The sequence below is a fragment of the Rhinoderma darwinii genome, chromosome 4 (genome assembly GCF_050947455.1).
Source record: "Rhinoderma darwinii isolate aRhiDar2 chromosome 4, aRhiDar2.hap1, whole genome shotgun sequence".
NCBI classification, from domain to species: Eukaryota; Metazoa; Chordata; class Amphibia; order Anura; family Rhinodermatidae; genus Rhinoderma; species Rhinoderma darwinii.
Genome location: NC_134690.1, coordinates 353,433,572 through 353,448,920, shown reverse-complemented (window position 1 = coordinate 353,448,920; position 15,349 = coordinate 353,433,572). Strand labels below are relative to the sequence as shown.

Below are 15,349 nucleotides of genomic sequence, written 5' to 3'. Positions count from 1 at the left end.
CTAATAAAAAAGAGGGCTCAAAATCCGCTAGGTGCTCCTTTGCTTCGGAGGCCGGTGCTTCAGTCCATTACCGCACTAGGGCCACATGTGGGATATTTCTCAAAACTGCAGAATCTGGGTAATAAGTATTGAGTTGCGTTTCTCTGATAAATCCTTTTGTGTTATAAAAAAAATGGTATAAAAAGAGTAAATTTCACCTCTACTTTGCTCTAAATTTCTGTGAAACACCTAAAGGGTTCATAAACTTTCTAAATGCTGTTGTGAATACTTTGAGGGGTCTAGTTTCTAAAATGGGGTGTTTGATAGGGGTTTCTAATATATGGGCCCCTCAAAGCAACTTCAGAAATGAACTGGAACCTAAAAAAATAAATAAATGAGGCAATACTTCGCTTCTTACATTATACTGATAATGAGCCGTGCCCACTCCGAGATGACCCCAGTTTTGACCGTTTGTATAAACGGAGACCCCTATTAGACCGTTCCAGTGCCCGGTTTTCCCAAGCATACACCCCCGAGAAGTGTTTTTCTATTGATGAGTCCCTGGTACATTTTAAAGGGAGGGTTCAATTCCGCCAGTACCTGCCAGGTAAGAGGGCAAGGTATGGCGTGAAGATGTATAAGCTGTGCGAGAGTGCATCAGGGTATACCTACAGGTTTAGGATATATGAAGGAAAGGCCACCCCCAAACCAGACTGCATCCTGGACTACAATAGGTACATGGGAGGGATGGACTTGTCAAATCAAGTCCTGAAGCCCTACAGCGCCATGCGGTGTGGTATAAGAAGCTGGCCGGGCACATCATACAGATGGCTTTGTACAATGCGTATGTGCTACGTCGATGTGCAGGCCAGAGGGGAACTTTCCTGGAATTTCAAGATCTAATCTTTAGGGACCAGGAAGGGGGGGCACCCAGTACTTCTGGAAGCGAGGCCACACGCATCGTACCAGGGCAACACTTTCCAGGAGAAGGTCCCCAAACCGGTGGAAAGGGAAAGAGTCAAAAGAGGTGCAGAGTCTGCTATAAGAGGGGGATAAGGAAGAACACAATATACCAATGTGACACGTGTCCCGAAAAACCAGGGCTCTGTATAAAAGATTGTTTTAAAATGTATCATACATCCCTTGATTTTTAATTTACCCTGATGCACTCCGCACAGCTTACCCCCCTCATCTTTCCCTTCTGAGCCCTGCCGTATGCCCAGGCAGCTGATAACAGCCACATGTAGGGTATTGTCGTACCCAGGAGAACCCACATTACAATTTAAGGGGTGTATATCTCCGGTGGCGCATGCTGGGCACACTATATTGGACACTGAAATGGCATATACATATATAAAATTGCAAATCTCACACTGCACCATCTGCTGCGCATTATCTTTTACACAGTACCTGTGGGGTCAAAATGCTCACTACACCTCTAGATGAATGTCTTAAGGGGTGTAGTTTTTAAAATGGGGTCACTTCTCGGGGGTTTCAACTGTACTGGTACCTCAGGGGCTTCTGCACACATGACTTAGCACCAGAAAAGCTCCAGTAGGCCAAATGGTCCTTTCCTTCTGAGCCCTCCCATGGGCCCAAAGGGCAGTTTATCACCACAAATGGGGTATTGCCGCACTAAGGACAAATTGGGCAACAAAATGGGGTATGTTGTTCCTTGTGAAAATAAGAAATTTTGATTAAAAATGACATCTTATTGGAAAAAATATCATTTTTTTCATTTCACAGCCCAATTCAAATAGGTGCTGTGAAAAAACTGTGCGGTCAAAATGATAACAAAAACCATAAATGAATTCCTTGAGGGGTGTAGTTTCCAAAATGGGGTCACTTCTGGTGGGTTTCCATTGCTTTGATACCTCTGGGGCTCTGCAAATGCAACATGGCACCCGAAAACCAATCCAGCAAAATCTGGACTCCAACAAACACATAGCGCTCCTTTCTGTCTGAGCCCTCCCATGGGCCCAAACGGCAGTTTATCACCACAAATGGGGTATTGCCGCACTAAGGACAAATTGGGCAACAAAATGGGGTATGTTGTTCCCTGTGAAAATAAGAAATTTTGATCAAAAATGACATCTTATTGGAAAAAATATAATTTTTTTCATTTCACAGCCCAATTCAAATAGGTGCTGTGAAAAACCTGTGCGGTCAAAATGATAACAAAAACCATAAATGAATTCCTTGAGGGGTGTAGTTTCCAAAATGGGGTCACTTCTGGTGGGTTTCCATTGCTTTGATACCTCTGGGGCTCTGCAAATGCGACATGGCACCCGAAAACCAATCCAGCAAAATCTGGACTCCAACAAACACATAGCGCTCCTTTCCTTCTGAGCCCTCCCATGGGCCCAAACGGCAGTTTATCACCACAAATGGGGTATTGCCGCACTAAGGACAAATTGGGCAACAAAATGGGGTATGTTGTTCCCTGTGAAAATAAGAAAATTTGATCAAAAATGACATTTTATTGGAAAAAATATCATTTTTTTCATTTCACAGCCCAATTCAAATAGGTGCTGTGAAAAAACTGTGCGGTCAAAATGATAACAAAAACCATAAATGAATTCCTTGAGGGGTGTAATTTCCAAAATGGGGTCACTTCTGGTGGGTTTCCATTGTTTTGATACCTCAACGCCTCTTCAAACCAGGCATGCTGCCTAAAATATATTCTAAAAAAAAAGAGGCCTCAAAATGCACTAGGTGCTTCTTTGCTTCTAGGGCTTGTGTTTTAGTCCACGAGCGCAGTAGGGCCACATGTGGGACATTTCTAAAAACTGCAGAATCTGGACAATACATATTTAGTAGTGTTTCTCTGGTAAAACCTTCTCTGTTACTAAAAAAAAATTGAATAAAATTGAAATTCAGCAGAAAAAAATGAAATTTGCAAATTTCATTTCCACTTTGCTTTAATTCCTGTGAAATGCCTGAAGGGTTAAAAAACTTTCTATATGCTGTTTTGAATACTTTGAGGAGTCTAGTTTTTAAAATGGGGTGTTTTATGGGGGTTTCTAATACATAGGCCCCTCAAATCCACTTCAGAACTGAACTGGCACCTTCAAAAAAAGGCTTTTGCAATTTTCTTAAGAATATGAGAAATTGCTGTTTATGTTCTAAGCCTTGTAACGTCCAAGAAAAATAAAATAATGGTCTAAAAACGATGCCAATCTAAAGTAGACATATGGGAAATGTGAACTAGTAACTATTTTGGGTGGTATAACCGTCTGTTTTACAAGCAGATGCATTTAAATTCTGAAAAATGCTATTTTTTGTAAATTTTCTCTAAATTTTGCAATTTTTCACAAATAAAGACTGAATATATCGACCAAATTTTACCACGAACATGAAGCCCAAAGTGTCACGAGAAAACAATCTCAGAATCGCTTGGATAGGTTTAAGCATTCCGACGTTATTACCACATAAAGTGAAATATGTCAGATTTGAAAAATGGGCTCTGAGCCTTAAGGCCCAAACTAGGCTGCGTCCTTAAGGGGTTAAACACTAAAAATGACAAAAATGGCAGAATTGATCTTTTTTTGGTCACTAAAGAAATGGAATAAAAAGTGATCAAAAAGTCGTAAGTATACCAAAAGGGTACCAATAAAAAAAAACAACTCCATTGTTAAATATTCTCATTCCTCGTACTCATAATTGACAAGTCCTCTTTCATCTTCACTGGCAGAGAAGAATACAGGCAATATGCAGGTATTGTAGTGTATATTTCCAATATGTCCTCCCATCACCCTAAAAGGTTTATTGGCCCACCCCCCAATACGTCTTTCAGAAACATCCCCTTCATTATGCACAGATCAAAGCCATCTCCTTGGATTTGAGGGAATCTACGATCATACTTCACAAACCTACCGTACCTCCCAAAATCCACCCAAACTTTTAATAGCACAAAGAAAAGAAAAATGAGCATAGACAACGGCAGAAACAACTTCCTGCAAACTCGCATTAATACCAACTAAAATATAAAAGAGGGAAAAAAAAAAGAAGAAAAAAGAAAAAAACTTAAACCTTTTTCGTACTTTAAAAAAAAACGTATGGCCTCTGTTTCTTTTCTGATAAGAGTCTTAAATACCAAACAGTTAACTGCACAATAACATTCACTGGCAGCTCGGCTGCCTGCTTGGCAGATATATAAAGCAGGTAAAAAAGAGGAAAAGGTAATTTCTTGGCTGAATGATTCCATCGGTAGCTATAGGGCAAACTAGAAAGTCTTTCCGTAAAGTAGCAGTAGATTCTTCTATCAATCTGCAGCACACAGACTCATCCAAGGGGATGCATTAAATATGAAAATCATATCCTGTTATCATCTGTTTCCAGCTTTCAGCCCAGTAAGCTTTTCTTAATGAATGCCGCAGCCTAAGGGACAAGCACGCTGTTGGCTCCTCTGAATAATGGAGAGATGTTACCAGTTCTGCTTATTACAATATTGACTTGCTGAGGGGGATTCACGCAGTCACAAGTGACTACACTTGCCAGCATGCTCCAAGTTATTACGCCATGTTTTTAGACATTTCATCTGAAAGGGCTTTGCTGTTTTTTTTGTTTTTTTTTTTTTAAGTGAAGAAAGAAGCAATGGCCTTGAACGGCATCATTTATATGGAGATAGTAGGAGGGATTAGAAGCCTGCATTACTACAGATACATAACCGAATACATCTGAGCATTTCCCGTCAGACTTTTTTCCGTCAGTCCTGGAGATATGTAATCGGCTTCTTCTCCTTTGTAAAAGAGGGGGGGATGATAAAGTACACAACAAACAAATGGAATTGCTGCATTCTGTCGTGCTTCGTGGCCTGGCATAATGATATTTTGTAATGCGTGTTCATAACACAAATACACAGGATCATGGCAAACATGGTAACCGAGCCGGGACCGCTATTCCAAGACCATTAAAGACGAGAAATGTGCGGTGCGGATTATCAGACATTCTACTTACTAATAATCCAAGTTGGAAAGTACAAATATATCAGTCTAAATAGGTCTCTCTAATCTCTCTCTAGTAAAATAGAACATAATATATTTACGTAACATTATTATATTTTCATCTTCTCCATGCATGAATTACACAGTTTTATTAGTTAAAGGGGTTCTCTGTGAATATATAGTACAGATTTACCGTTCCCCCCCCCCCAGAATATAAGGACTCTTAAAAAACTGCTAAAAGCGCCAAACTCCCCTGACCACTTACCTAACCTCTTCCTGCCCTGTGACGTACAATTACATTGCGGTGAGTAGGTAGTTCCCGAAAAACGCCGTAATAGTACGTTGCACTGATGGCACAGGAGCTGTGTCTGCGCCATCACTTTTGCAAGCGCCTGCTGTATTATACAGCCATCACCCCTCTCTAACGCCCCGAGCTTGGAGATAGCTCCAATTCTAGCCATTTAACCCCTTTGATTCCACGGTCAATAGAGGTACTTAAGTGGTTACATAGAGGTATACTATCGCGGGGTGCCTAAGGTGTAAACAAAACATTTTCCCCCTTACATAATGCATAATAATGGGAAAAACGTACCAAAATGTGAGTGTTGCGATATACTATATCAGTAAAAAATGGTGTAGTACCGTGTTAGCCAGAGACAATATGAAATGTTAAATACTTTTGTGTCAAAAAAGACAAAAGTATAATAGGTATGATACCTTTATTGGCTAACCATAAAAGTTCTATATGCGGCTTTCAGAGCGCAGAGGCTCCTTCTTCAGGCATTTATAAATTAATGACTTAGAAAAATTGGGATATACTATATCGCAACACTCAAATCCGCTATACCTGTACTATAAAAGGAAAGCGTGATTTATCAAGCATGCTAATTTTTTTGGTCATAAATCTTAGACTATGGTGGCAGGCATAAAAAAATAATAATATAAATTTGGTAGCGCCGAAATCGGAACGTGCAGAACCAAGTTAAAGCGGCTCTGTCACTAGTTTATTAATTCCTTATCTCCTAACTAATCTAATAGGCGCTATGATGCTGATGAATACAGTGTAATTTGTTTTCAAAAACGTTTATTATTTGCAGTTATGTGCATTTTCCTAAATATGTTAATTTGCCTAATAGCCAAATGGGAGGTGACTCTTTCTTTTCACTCTGGGCGGTGTAATGTTTTCTGTATGAACCTGTCCTATCAGCATACAGCTTCTCCCCCTTCCCTGCTCAGCAAGACAGTGTGATCATATAGTATACAGCTTCTATTCTGTGTTTTCAACTAGTGATATCTCCGGTTGTTTCACAGCTAGATCCACAATCTAGAGTCGTATGAAATATTAGAATCTCATCTTTCATATGCCACCAGAACCGCTGTTCTAGGTCCACAGCCCGAGATATGGCTATTCGAAGTGATCCCCCTTCCCTCCAGCTTTAGGCTGAATTCACACGAGCACGACAGATTTACGCGCGTAAATCTGGTCTGTGTGTGTTGCGTTATTGGATCTGTGCTTTGCGAGTGACATGTGTTTTTCACGCAGTCGCAAAGCCTATTTTTTTTTTCAATGGAATTGATGTTCAAATCACGCACGGCACACAGATGTGCATCCGCGTGCTGTGTGTGTGGTTTTCATGCACCCATTGACTTCAATGGGCTCGTAGGTGCGTGAAAACGCACCAATATAGGACATGAAGTGAGTTTCACGCAACGGACTTTCACTGCGTGAAAACTCCTGCATGTGTAAATGGCCCCATTGAAATCAATGAGTCCATGTGCTGTGCGTGGTTGCCACGCACAGCACACGGACGAGTTATCCGCTCGTCTGAATAACCCCTTACGCTCACACTGTGTGAAGCAGCTTCATGCTGATAGGAGAGCATCAGGGGCTGTGAGGTAGCTCCATCACAGGAGAATCGCTGGTGTTGACACCCATTTGTCAAGTATAGGCTCATTTGCATATTTAGAAAAAACTTTTTGGGACATTATTTTCACTAGAAATTATCAGTGTGACAGCACCTATTAGATTAGATAGCAGATAGGGCATTACTAAACTAGTGACAGCGCCTCTTTAACATGTCATTTATAGCGCATGGTGAATGGCAATGGCGGAAATGCTGTTTTTTTCCAATTTTTTTTAAATTAAATTTGTTTTTAATATATTATGTACCCCAAAATGGTGGCATTAAAAAATACAACTCATACTGCAACAAATAAGCCCTTATAAGCCTACATCTACAAAAGCTATATAAAAAAGTTATGTCTATGGGAATGTGGAAATAAAAAAACCTGCATTGTTAAGGCCCAAACTAGGCTATACGATTTGTTAAATTTTTTTGGGAACAGCTGCAAATGAACGCTCAGCGATGGGCACCATGATGCCAGAAACAAAAGTCAGCAAATTAGATAACCCCTTTAAGGGGTTGTCTAGGATTATAAAAACATGGCTGCTTTCTTGTAAACACAGCACCACACATGTCCTCAAGTTATGTGTGGTATTACAGCTCAGCTTGGTTCACTTCAATCGAGCGGAGCTGCAAAACCGCACACAACCCATGGACAGGTGTGGTGCAGTTTTTGGAAGAAATTAGCCATGTTTTTCCAATCCTGGACATCCCCTTTGATAATCAGATCTAGAACTCATAAAGTGCCCTGCTCGATCATTGAGAGAACTATGTGGCTGCTCATAGTCGCAGCAATGATGCCCTCTAAAGACACCACATGGACAACCTGGGCGACGAGGAGCATTTGAAGCACACTTGAATTAAGAAAGAACAAGAAAATAAAAGAATTCAGATAAAGGTTCAAAGGCAAATAAGTGCATAAAAGCAATATTTTACATCTCTTACCTGCTGGACCCAATCTGAATATTGTAAAGACGTAAACAAGAAAGATAAGCCTTACCTTACAGATCACTTGAGATATTGCAGCCATTTTCAACAATAGTCACAGCAAAGCTTCCCTTCATAGTAGTCACAACAGTATTCCCCTCCTCCCAAGTGTTCACAGCAGGTCCTACCTAACTCCTCCAGTAGTCACAGCAGAGCCTCTCCCCAAAAGTACCCTGTCCTCCTTTCAAACAGCAGCACCTCCTCAACTTTCTTCTAGTAGTCACAGCCCAACTTTATCCCCTCCAGCCAGTAGTTATAGAAGTTAAATTTTCTACTAAAGTAGAGTTGTACATCTAAGCACCCCCTGCACCTAATCAGACCATTGTCGACTCTGTGACGCAGATGTTACATCTGGTCCACTGATATTTTTGGTCTATTCAGTTCTGGTGAATATGTGAACACATGTGCATGTAGAGATAGGTACAAGTGGCATGCATGAACTCTGCACATCTGAATCTTTTTTTTCTTCTTTTTTTTAGGCGGTACTCTGCATCTAAGGCTCTACTTTGGGCAAAATTTTTGCCGCAAACATGACTTTTTATGCATTTTTTTGAATTCTACACAGCAAAATCGTATGAAGGTGCCCATGAGTTTAAAGTGTTGGATTCACAATGTGCAAGGTGTCTAAAATATATAGCTATGTGGGTGTAATATGATTTTTTTAATTTTATAATTCAGGTGTTATTTGTGCATGTGAAAAGTCTGAAACTTGTTCTGGCAGCAAAAGGGTTAAGGGCCTTGAGGCCCCTCAGTACAACTTTTTAAATCACCATCGTTGGTTTACCGATAGATATTCCCATTATAACAATCCTCGGTGCGGGAGGGGCAACTTTGTTGCCTAGCAACAGATGTTGCGATAGTTGTGTGCTAGGCAGCAAGTCGCATTTACCGTTCGTGCCACCAAAAATGATACATTTTACAGTGGCACAATCGATGAAGATTGGCAATAAATGATCATTTGATCATTTAGCACTGATCTTTTTGTGCATGTACACTGGTCAATTATTGTTACGATTCTCGTAGACTAGCGATACATAATGATAATTGACCTATGTAATACTTGTTATAAACAGGAATCGGCATGTCATTACACAAAAAATTATAGTAGATCCAAAAATAAACACTCAAACGCCTGTGATGATCATGCACGTGTGTCAAGTACAGGCATTCAGCTCCGGAAACTAACATTTTAACATTGCCAAGCAGTTGGTTGAGTTGTTAGTAGATGCATTGCCTTTATTCTGCATTAGTATAAATTCACATAGGAACGATATTGGTAGAAACAATGGAAGCTATTGAGAGACAACTCACAAAGTGCATGAGTAAATAAATGAATAATGTATTTGCATTTTCAGAAAGGCTTGACGCCTTGACCTGACTTCTGGTATAATTGTACATTGTAGAAGTTTGTTCACAACCCAGATTTTATTGTAAGAAGCAACTTTTTTATATTTATTGAATTGTGAAATGTTTTGTGATATAAGGCACTCTTAGGCTAGATTCACACGAGCGTGGGGAAACTCTGACATGAAAAACGTGACGATTTTCACGTGCGAGGTACCCACGTTTTCACGGATTCCCACACTCAAGCCTATGGAGGGATCCGTGAAAACGGAACAAAATAGGACAGGTTCTAATTTTCAACGGACCCTTTGCATGGCCCGTTGAAACAATGGCCGTGTGAACGGCCCCATTGAAAAACATGAGTCCGTGTGACGACAGTTATTTCAACGTCCGTCACGCGGACGTATTCAACACTCGTGTGAATAAGGCCTTAGGCTGATATTGCATGGTCCGATGTGGGCCATGCAAACGAGCGACGATCAACGAGTCAGTTCCTTTGCTCCTTTCATAAGGAACTAGTACTCCGACTCTCGCCCCAATACATTACAAATGATGTCGGCAGCGCATCGAACAAAAGGAGATGTGCTGCCTTCGTTATTTAAAACGATGCAATCACCAGACGAACGAGCGTGTAGCTGGGAATCCAGCACTGGGGTGAGATGTAACATTTACTAGAAGCAGCAGCATCTCTGTGTACATGTCTCTCTGCCTCTGCTCACTGTTCCCTCCCCCTTCCCCCTCCATATACTTATTTGAACAGCTGTAACCTGAATCCTCAGTGAGCTGATAGTCTGTCTTGAGGAGACAGATGTAGCAGTAAATTCAGAGGGAATGAAAAGTTAGGGGGGGGGGGGGGGCTGATAAGTGGAGAAATAAGATTTTTTTTCTCTAATAAGATGTATTACAAAATTTCTTATATACGCTTGTACTATTGATTTATGCAAAATTTGTTGAAAACGTGATCATTTAAAGCAAAGCTGCACTTTGAGAGCCATTTCACCTTATATACAGTTTATATCTATTGCACGATAGATAATAGAAGGCAATGGAAGAAAGCAGTGTCTGTCGTGATGGCTGTCAGAACATTGCGACTGAGATCTATTCTACACAATTTGTTGGTTCTGCAATTCTCTATTGTGAACTTTAAAGAAATCAGTAATGACCAATGGCATAGCAAATCATATATATATATATATATATTTATTACCTTTGTATGTTGCGATATCCTTGAATTTGACAAGTGAAAACGCAAGCGAGCTTCAATGCTTTCGAATTCCTGTAGGAATATTTGGTTTCGGAGGTGGGCCTTCTTCTGTTCCACACAGATTTCTCTCAAAGAACTTTTTAACATTTCATACTGCCGATGACACCTTGAAATAAGGATTACGTAATCATTAGCTTTTGTTCCACTTTTAAGATTATATATGGTCACTACTTCTATAACTATGGGCTGGGATGTTGAGAGCATTAAATATGAGCGGATGTTTTCAGCCCTACCAATATCAAATTGACCCAATTTTAGGGAGCAATTTTATAACCTATTAAGGAATTACTACTTATGCAACTCTCTAATATAATCTATAAAATGGCTCAAATCTGGAGCTTCACTTTGGGGAGAACAAGATGACAGGTGATGGTTTCCATTTTGTAATATAAAAATGTACGTCTTCATGTCGCATAAGTATATAAATATATTTTTTTCTTCGAATAGGAGCCGTGCTTAGTCTAGCTATACAATGCACAACAGAATATTTCTAAAAAATGCAACCCTTATACGTCACACGTCTCTTAGTTGACCCGCTTTGAAGAAATTGTAAAACGTCACCTGGCAGAAAGTATTTTAACATGATACAGTACTAATAAATTGTTAGAAGATTCTCAACTGTTTGACAAATAATATGAGAAGCAGCACAGGTCATAGAACATATCGGATCCAGGCGTCTACATTATCTCCAGTATACAGACATAACGTACAGATTAAGATATACTCAGCCCTCAGGGAACCGGACTGGAAGAGAATTGTCCGTCCGAACAGGAGTGAGTGGTTGGAGGGATTATCTATCATCTATTTTGACAATCTGATATGTTATAGTTACATGTGAGAAAATCACATTGGTAAAGTTTATGATCTCGGTCCACCAATGAAAGGTGTCTATACATACAGTCTCTCAAACCCCTTTGACACTGCTCAGAGATTACTGGATATCTGTCAACATTCTAAGCAAACTACCATTCAAATCTAATTTATACATTTGTTTCCAGTAAATATTTGTTTCAATAACGTCACCGTTCCATTAAAGGGGTCGTCCAACAAAGGAATGTGCCCCTAAAAGTGCTCCTCAAATGAAGCTAATACTTTTCCCATTGGAAACGTTTAGAAAATATGTATACATCCCAAATTAAGGGCCTTTTACAGGGCCATGAGAACGAATGACGATCAACAAAATAGCTCTTCAACTGGCGCTTGTTTGCTCCTCTCACAAGGAGTAATGATGGCTAATGTATGGGGATTACTACAGTCGTTTGTCCCTATACATTTCCATCATGTCCCCAGCATATCTCCCACTTTACACAGGGAGATGCGCTGCCGTCTAGCGACCATTTTATTGGCCACACAAACGAGCCAATCAACCGTTGGCCCGTTTACACAGAGCAATGACGAGCGTGCTCGTTTGCCGATCATTGACCCGTGTAAAAAGGCCTTTATTCATCGTACAAGCTCTGATTGGTGCCCCTGCTGTTTGTTCAGTATGGGTCCATGAACGTCCGTCTAGTGAGACTTTGAAGAGGACATGGACATGCATGCGCAATAAAATAGACGGTGCCACTGGATCTATCTTTGAACTTTCTGTGCACTGATCCCACTCCTGTTGTGAGGCTGACCACTAACATAGTTCTTCAGCGCCCCCCAGTGCAGTGACTCTGTGCCACCCCTCTGTGCGCCCCACTTGCTGACGTCTTGCCTACACTAAGTATACTCTGTGCCCATACACAGAATGTGCTGCTTTAGGGAAGACGGCCGTGGCCCGGGGTACATAGAGGGGAAATTTAGTCTTGTAGACAATAAAGGGCTTCAGGAGCGGGGGGGGGGGATTATGTGTGGATATACCATTTGTAAGATTACAAGTGGATTCTGGGCTTCACCACTTTCAGGGACTATTGCATGTACTATCAACAGCAGCAAGAAGGAAAGGAAACTGCACATTGATGACAGAGCTGGGAGAAGCCCAATCAGGAGGAGGCCCACCCAAGGTATTATGGGGCTTGTAGTAAACAGCCTATGGTTCCATCACATGTGCTTCCTCTGGATCCCTCCCACAATCTCGGCATGGTATAGGAGAGAAAGGTAGAGTTGGGCATGTAGAGAAAAAGGAAACTCTGCATAACATTTCCCAGACTTAAAGGGAACCTGTCACCAGCATTTCACCTATTGAACTTTACTTATCCCTCACTTATCCCCTCTCCTAAACTCCTCCTCCAACTGTAAATAACGGTCTGCAAACATTTTGCGCCTTTTATCATAATAATCCAGTGTCCCTTTGTGCGCCCACACCAGAAGAGGACATCAATGCACAAGAACGGGATTTTGTATGCTGGGGAAGGCGAGGAGATGTCAATCAAAAGTAGAGAGGCGGGGTAAACTCGGAAAGACTTGAGGAATGAAGATCTGACTCTTTTATACTCATTAGCATACGGTGCGGGAACACTAAAAAGCTGAATACTAAAGCTACAGAGCCGACAATTATAGGTGAAATAGAAATGATTTTTCACCCACTACCACCTGGTATTGCTGGTTTAATAGCTGAATTGCTGGTGACAGGTTCCCTTTAACCTTTCCTGTGACCAATTCTAGGACTTAGGGACAGTTTGAGAGCAAAGGCGGTCAGTGAACAATCCCTTTAACGTCCATTCATTCTCCCAAAAGGTGAGTGACCCAGAGGAGGAACCCACACCCATCAGACATTTATTGTATAATATGGATAGACTATAAATGTTTAAGGATACACTGTTTAAGCAGCATACTTACAAATATGTATCGGATGAGCTGTATTGAGACATCCTTTTTTCCAATTCTAGTCTTTTCATTTCACTGGAAACAAAAATGACAACAGAATTTTAGTTATAAATTATTGGTACAAAACTAATTGTCTAACTTAAAGTGTGCCATGCCCCAGACCCTCATCATGCCACATCTCCTCCTGTGGCACCTACTTCTCTAGTAATCATAAGTCATAAAATCTACTTGCAAGCCCCTCTGCCACATAAGAAGACACCAGAATTATAATTGGAACATAGTAGGTGGGGGCCGGTTACAGATTTTACATTGGGCCCCCAGGAGCTTCAAGTTACTCCTCAATTTTGATTTACCAATGAAAATGAGGAAAAAAAAAAAGGTTCTGTTAGTTCGGCACCAGCTTTTATACAGAAAATCCATAAGCAATTCATGCTGCCTTTTTTATATAAAAACTAGCTGCAGAACTATGTAAATGTGTGTGCAGCAAGCTAAGGGGTCTGCCTTATTCCTGGGCCAGGGAGCGTCCCCTTCCTCAAACGATATTTCCATTGTGTGCGAGTATCTCATCTAGATATTTCAGTACATACCCACGAATAGGTTCACTTTAATGATGCCGCTTAGAAAATGTATTTGTACCCTAACCCGTCCTATTTAGTATAATATTGAAATGGCAGCAGTATACTACAGTAAAGGCAGCAGGTGGATGACAGGTCGACGCTACTTCAACCTATAAGCCTACTATGTTGATCCAAATGAAGGGGAAAAAAAATATGAGGTTGATGCCGTTTTCCAGTTGTAATAAATATGCAGTCGGCTGAGTGTACATATTATGTGGAGATCTGGGGGACAGCGGACAGCATAATGAGCCAAAAAAAACAAAGTCTTAGGCTATGTTCACATTTGCGTTGCGAAAAATATGGGAAGAATAGTGCTGCATGCAGCCGATTTTTCTCTTCACCATTAAAAGTCAATAGGGTCAGTCGGACGCTGCTGGTATCGGACGTGCGACGCTTCAGGCTATGCGTCGTGGCTTCCATATAGACGGAAACTACGACGCAAGTGTGAATAGAGCCTAATATGCTTTGGGCTCCATCGCACTTTGAGTTTACAGGACCTTTGGAGTAGGTCACATGATCCCTCTACACCAGTCAGCTTAGAGAGGCTGTTCTACTGCCCCCTATCAGAAGTTTGGGATATTGTTCTACTGTTTAGAGACCCTTGCTAAACACAGTAATTCTGAATGTCTGTAGTTATGAATGACAACTATTTTTAAACATGAAACTTATAACAAATAAAACTATGATGTTGCTCCTATCAACCAGATTCCAGCTCGTTTTGCAGTGACCTGCCTGGTTGCTGTAGCGATACTATAGGAGGACAGTGTATGGCAGCGGCTGTCATGGTGATGAGTGGCCGGTGGGGAGCCCTGTGTATACGGCCTGTCCTGCACTCTCACGTCACCGTGTAAATCAAGTCTCCCGGGCAGTTAGCTCCTCCCCACATTTACCAGTCTCTCAGGCTGTTCCGCAGCTTCATAACCCGCTTGTCAAAGTCGGCTCCTGCATGAATCCCTGGTCCGTCCTCCATGATTTACTGCTCACCGGCTACACCAAACGTCGCTACACGCCAGAACCCTGTGCAGTCCCCAGACCAGAATGCAACGCAGCGTGTCATGGCCGCCGGAAACCATAGTAACCAAGGAAGCTAAGAATCGTCACGTGATGCGACCCAGCTAGTCACATGATGCCGTCTTCTGCTGTGTAATATGGCGCTGGTGAAAGTTTCTCTTATGTGATTTAGTTATTTTTGTGATGGGTGAGAGATTAAAAAATACTAATTTAGGGTTTAATAAGGGACAAGATAAAAATTGTAACTCAAAATTGTGACATTTATTTATAGCATTGTTGTACTGGTATGTGGCAAAGGCGCTTTTGAGCCCCTCTCAGATACCAGGGCTGGGAGTGGGTGCAATCTCTGCCATGCTTCTTTCGCAAAAGTAGTGGGTATGGGTTACGGAGACAGACAAAAAGGAAGGTTCCCATGAGTCTCTTGTTGACTAGACACCAGTGATGTTACTTCCACAGGAAACATAAAAGGACAGATTTATTAATAATGGCTAGAAGGGGTTGCAGTGAGGAGGATTTTGAATGGAGCGGCGGTCCAGTCAATGTTTT

The 15,349-nt window shown here is 41.2% G+C and overlaps 1 protein-coding gene across 2 annotated transcripts in view; it reads right to left on the bottom strand.

The window, feature by feature from the left end:
• KIZ (kizuna centrosomal protein) overlaps positions 1-14,884 on the bottom strand; it is a 126,773-nt gene extending 111,889 nt beyond the window's left edge. For both annotated transcript variants that reach the window (XM_075862978.1, XM_075862979.1), the window contains exons 1-3: positions 14,683-14,884; positions 13,188-13,250; positions 10,368-10,530 (exon numbers count right to left, since the gene is read on the bottom strand). In XM_075862978.1, coding sequence (XP_075719093.1) covers positions 10,368-10,530; positions 13,188-13,250; positions 14,683-14,762 — 306 coding nt within the window. In that variant the 5' untranslated portion in view covers positions 14,763-14,884. The remainder of the gene's footprint in view (positions 1-10,367; positions 10,531-13,187; positions 13,251-14,682) is intronic.
• Between the last annotated feature and the right edge of the window lie 465 nt (positions 14,885-15,349).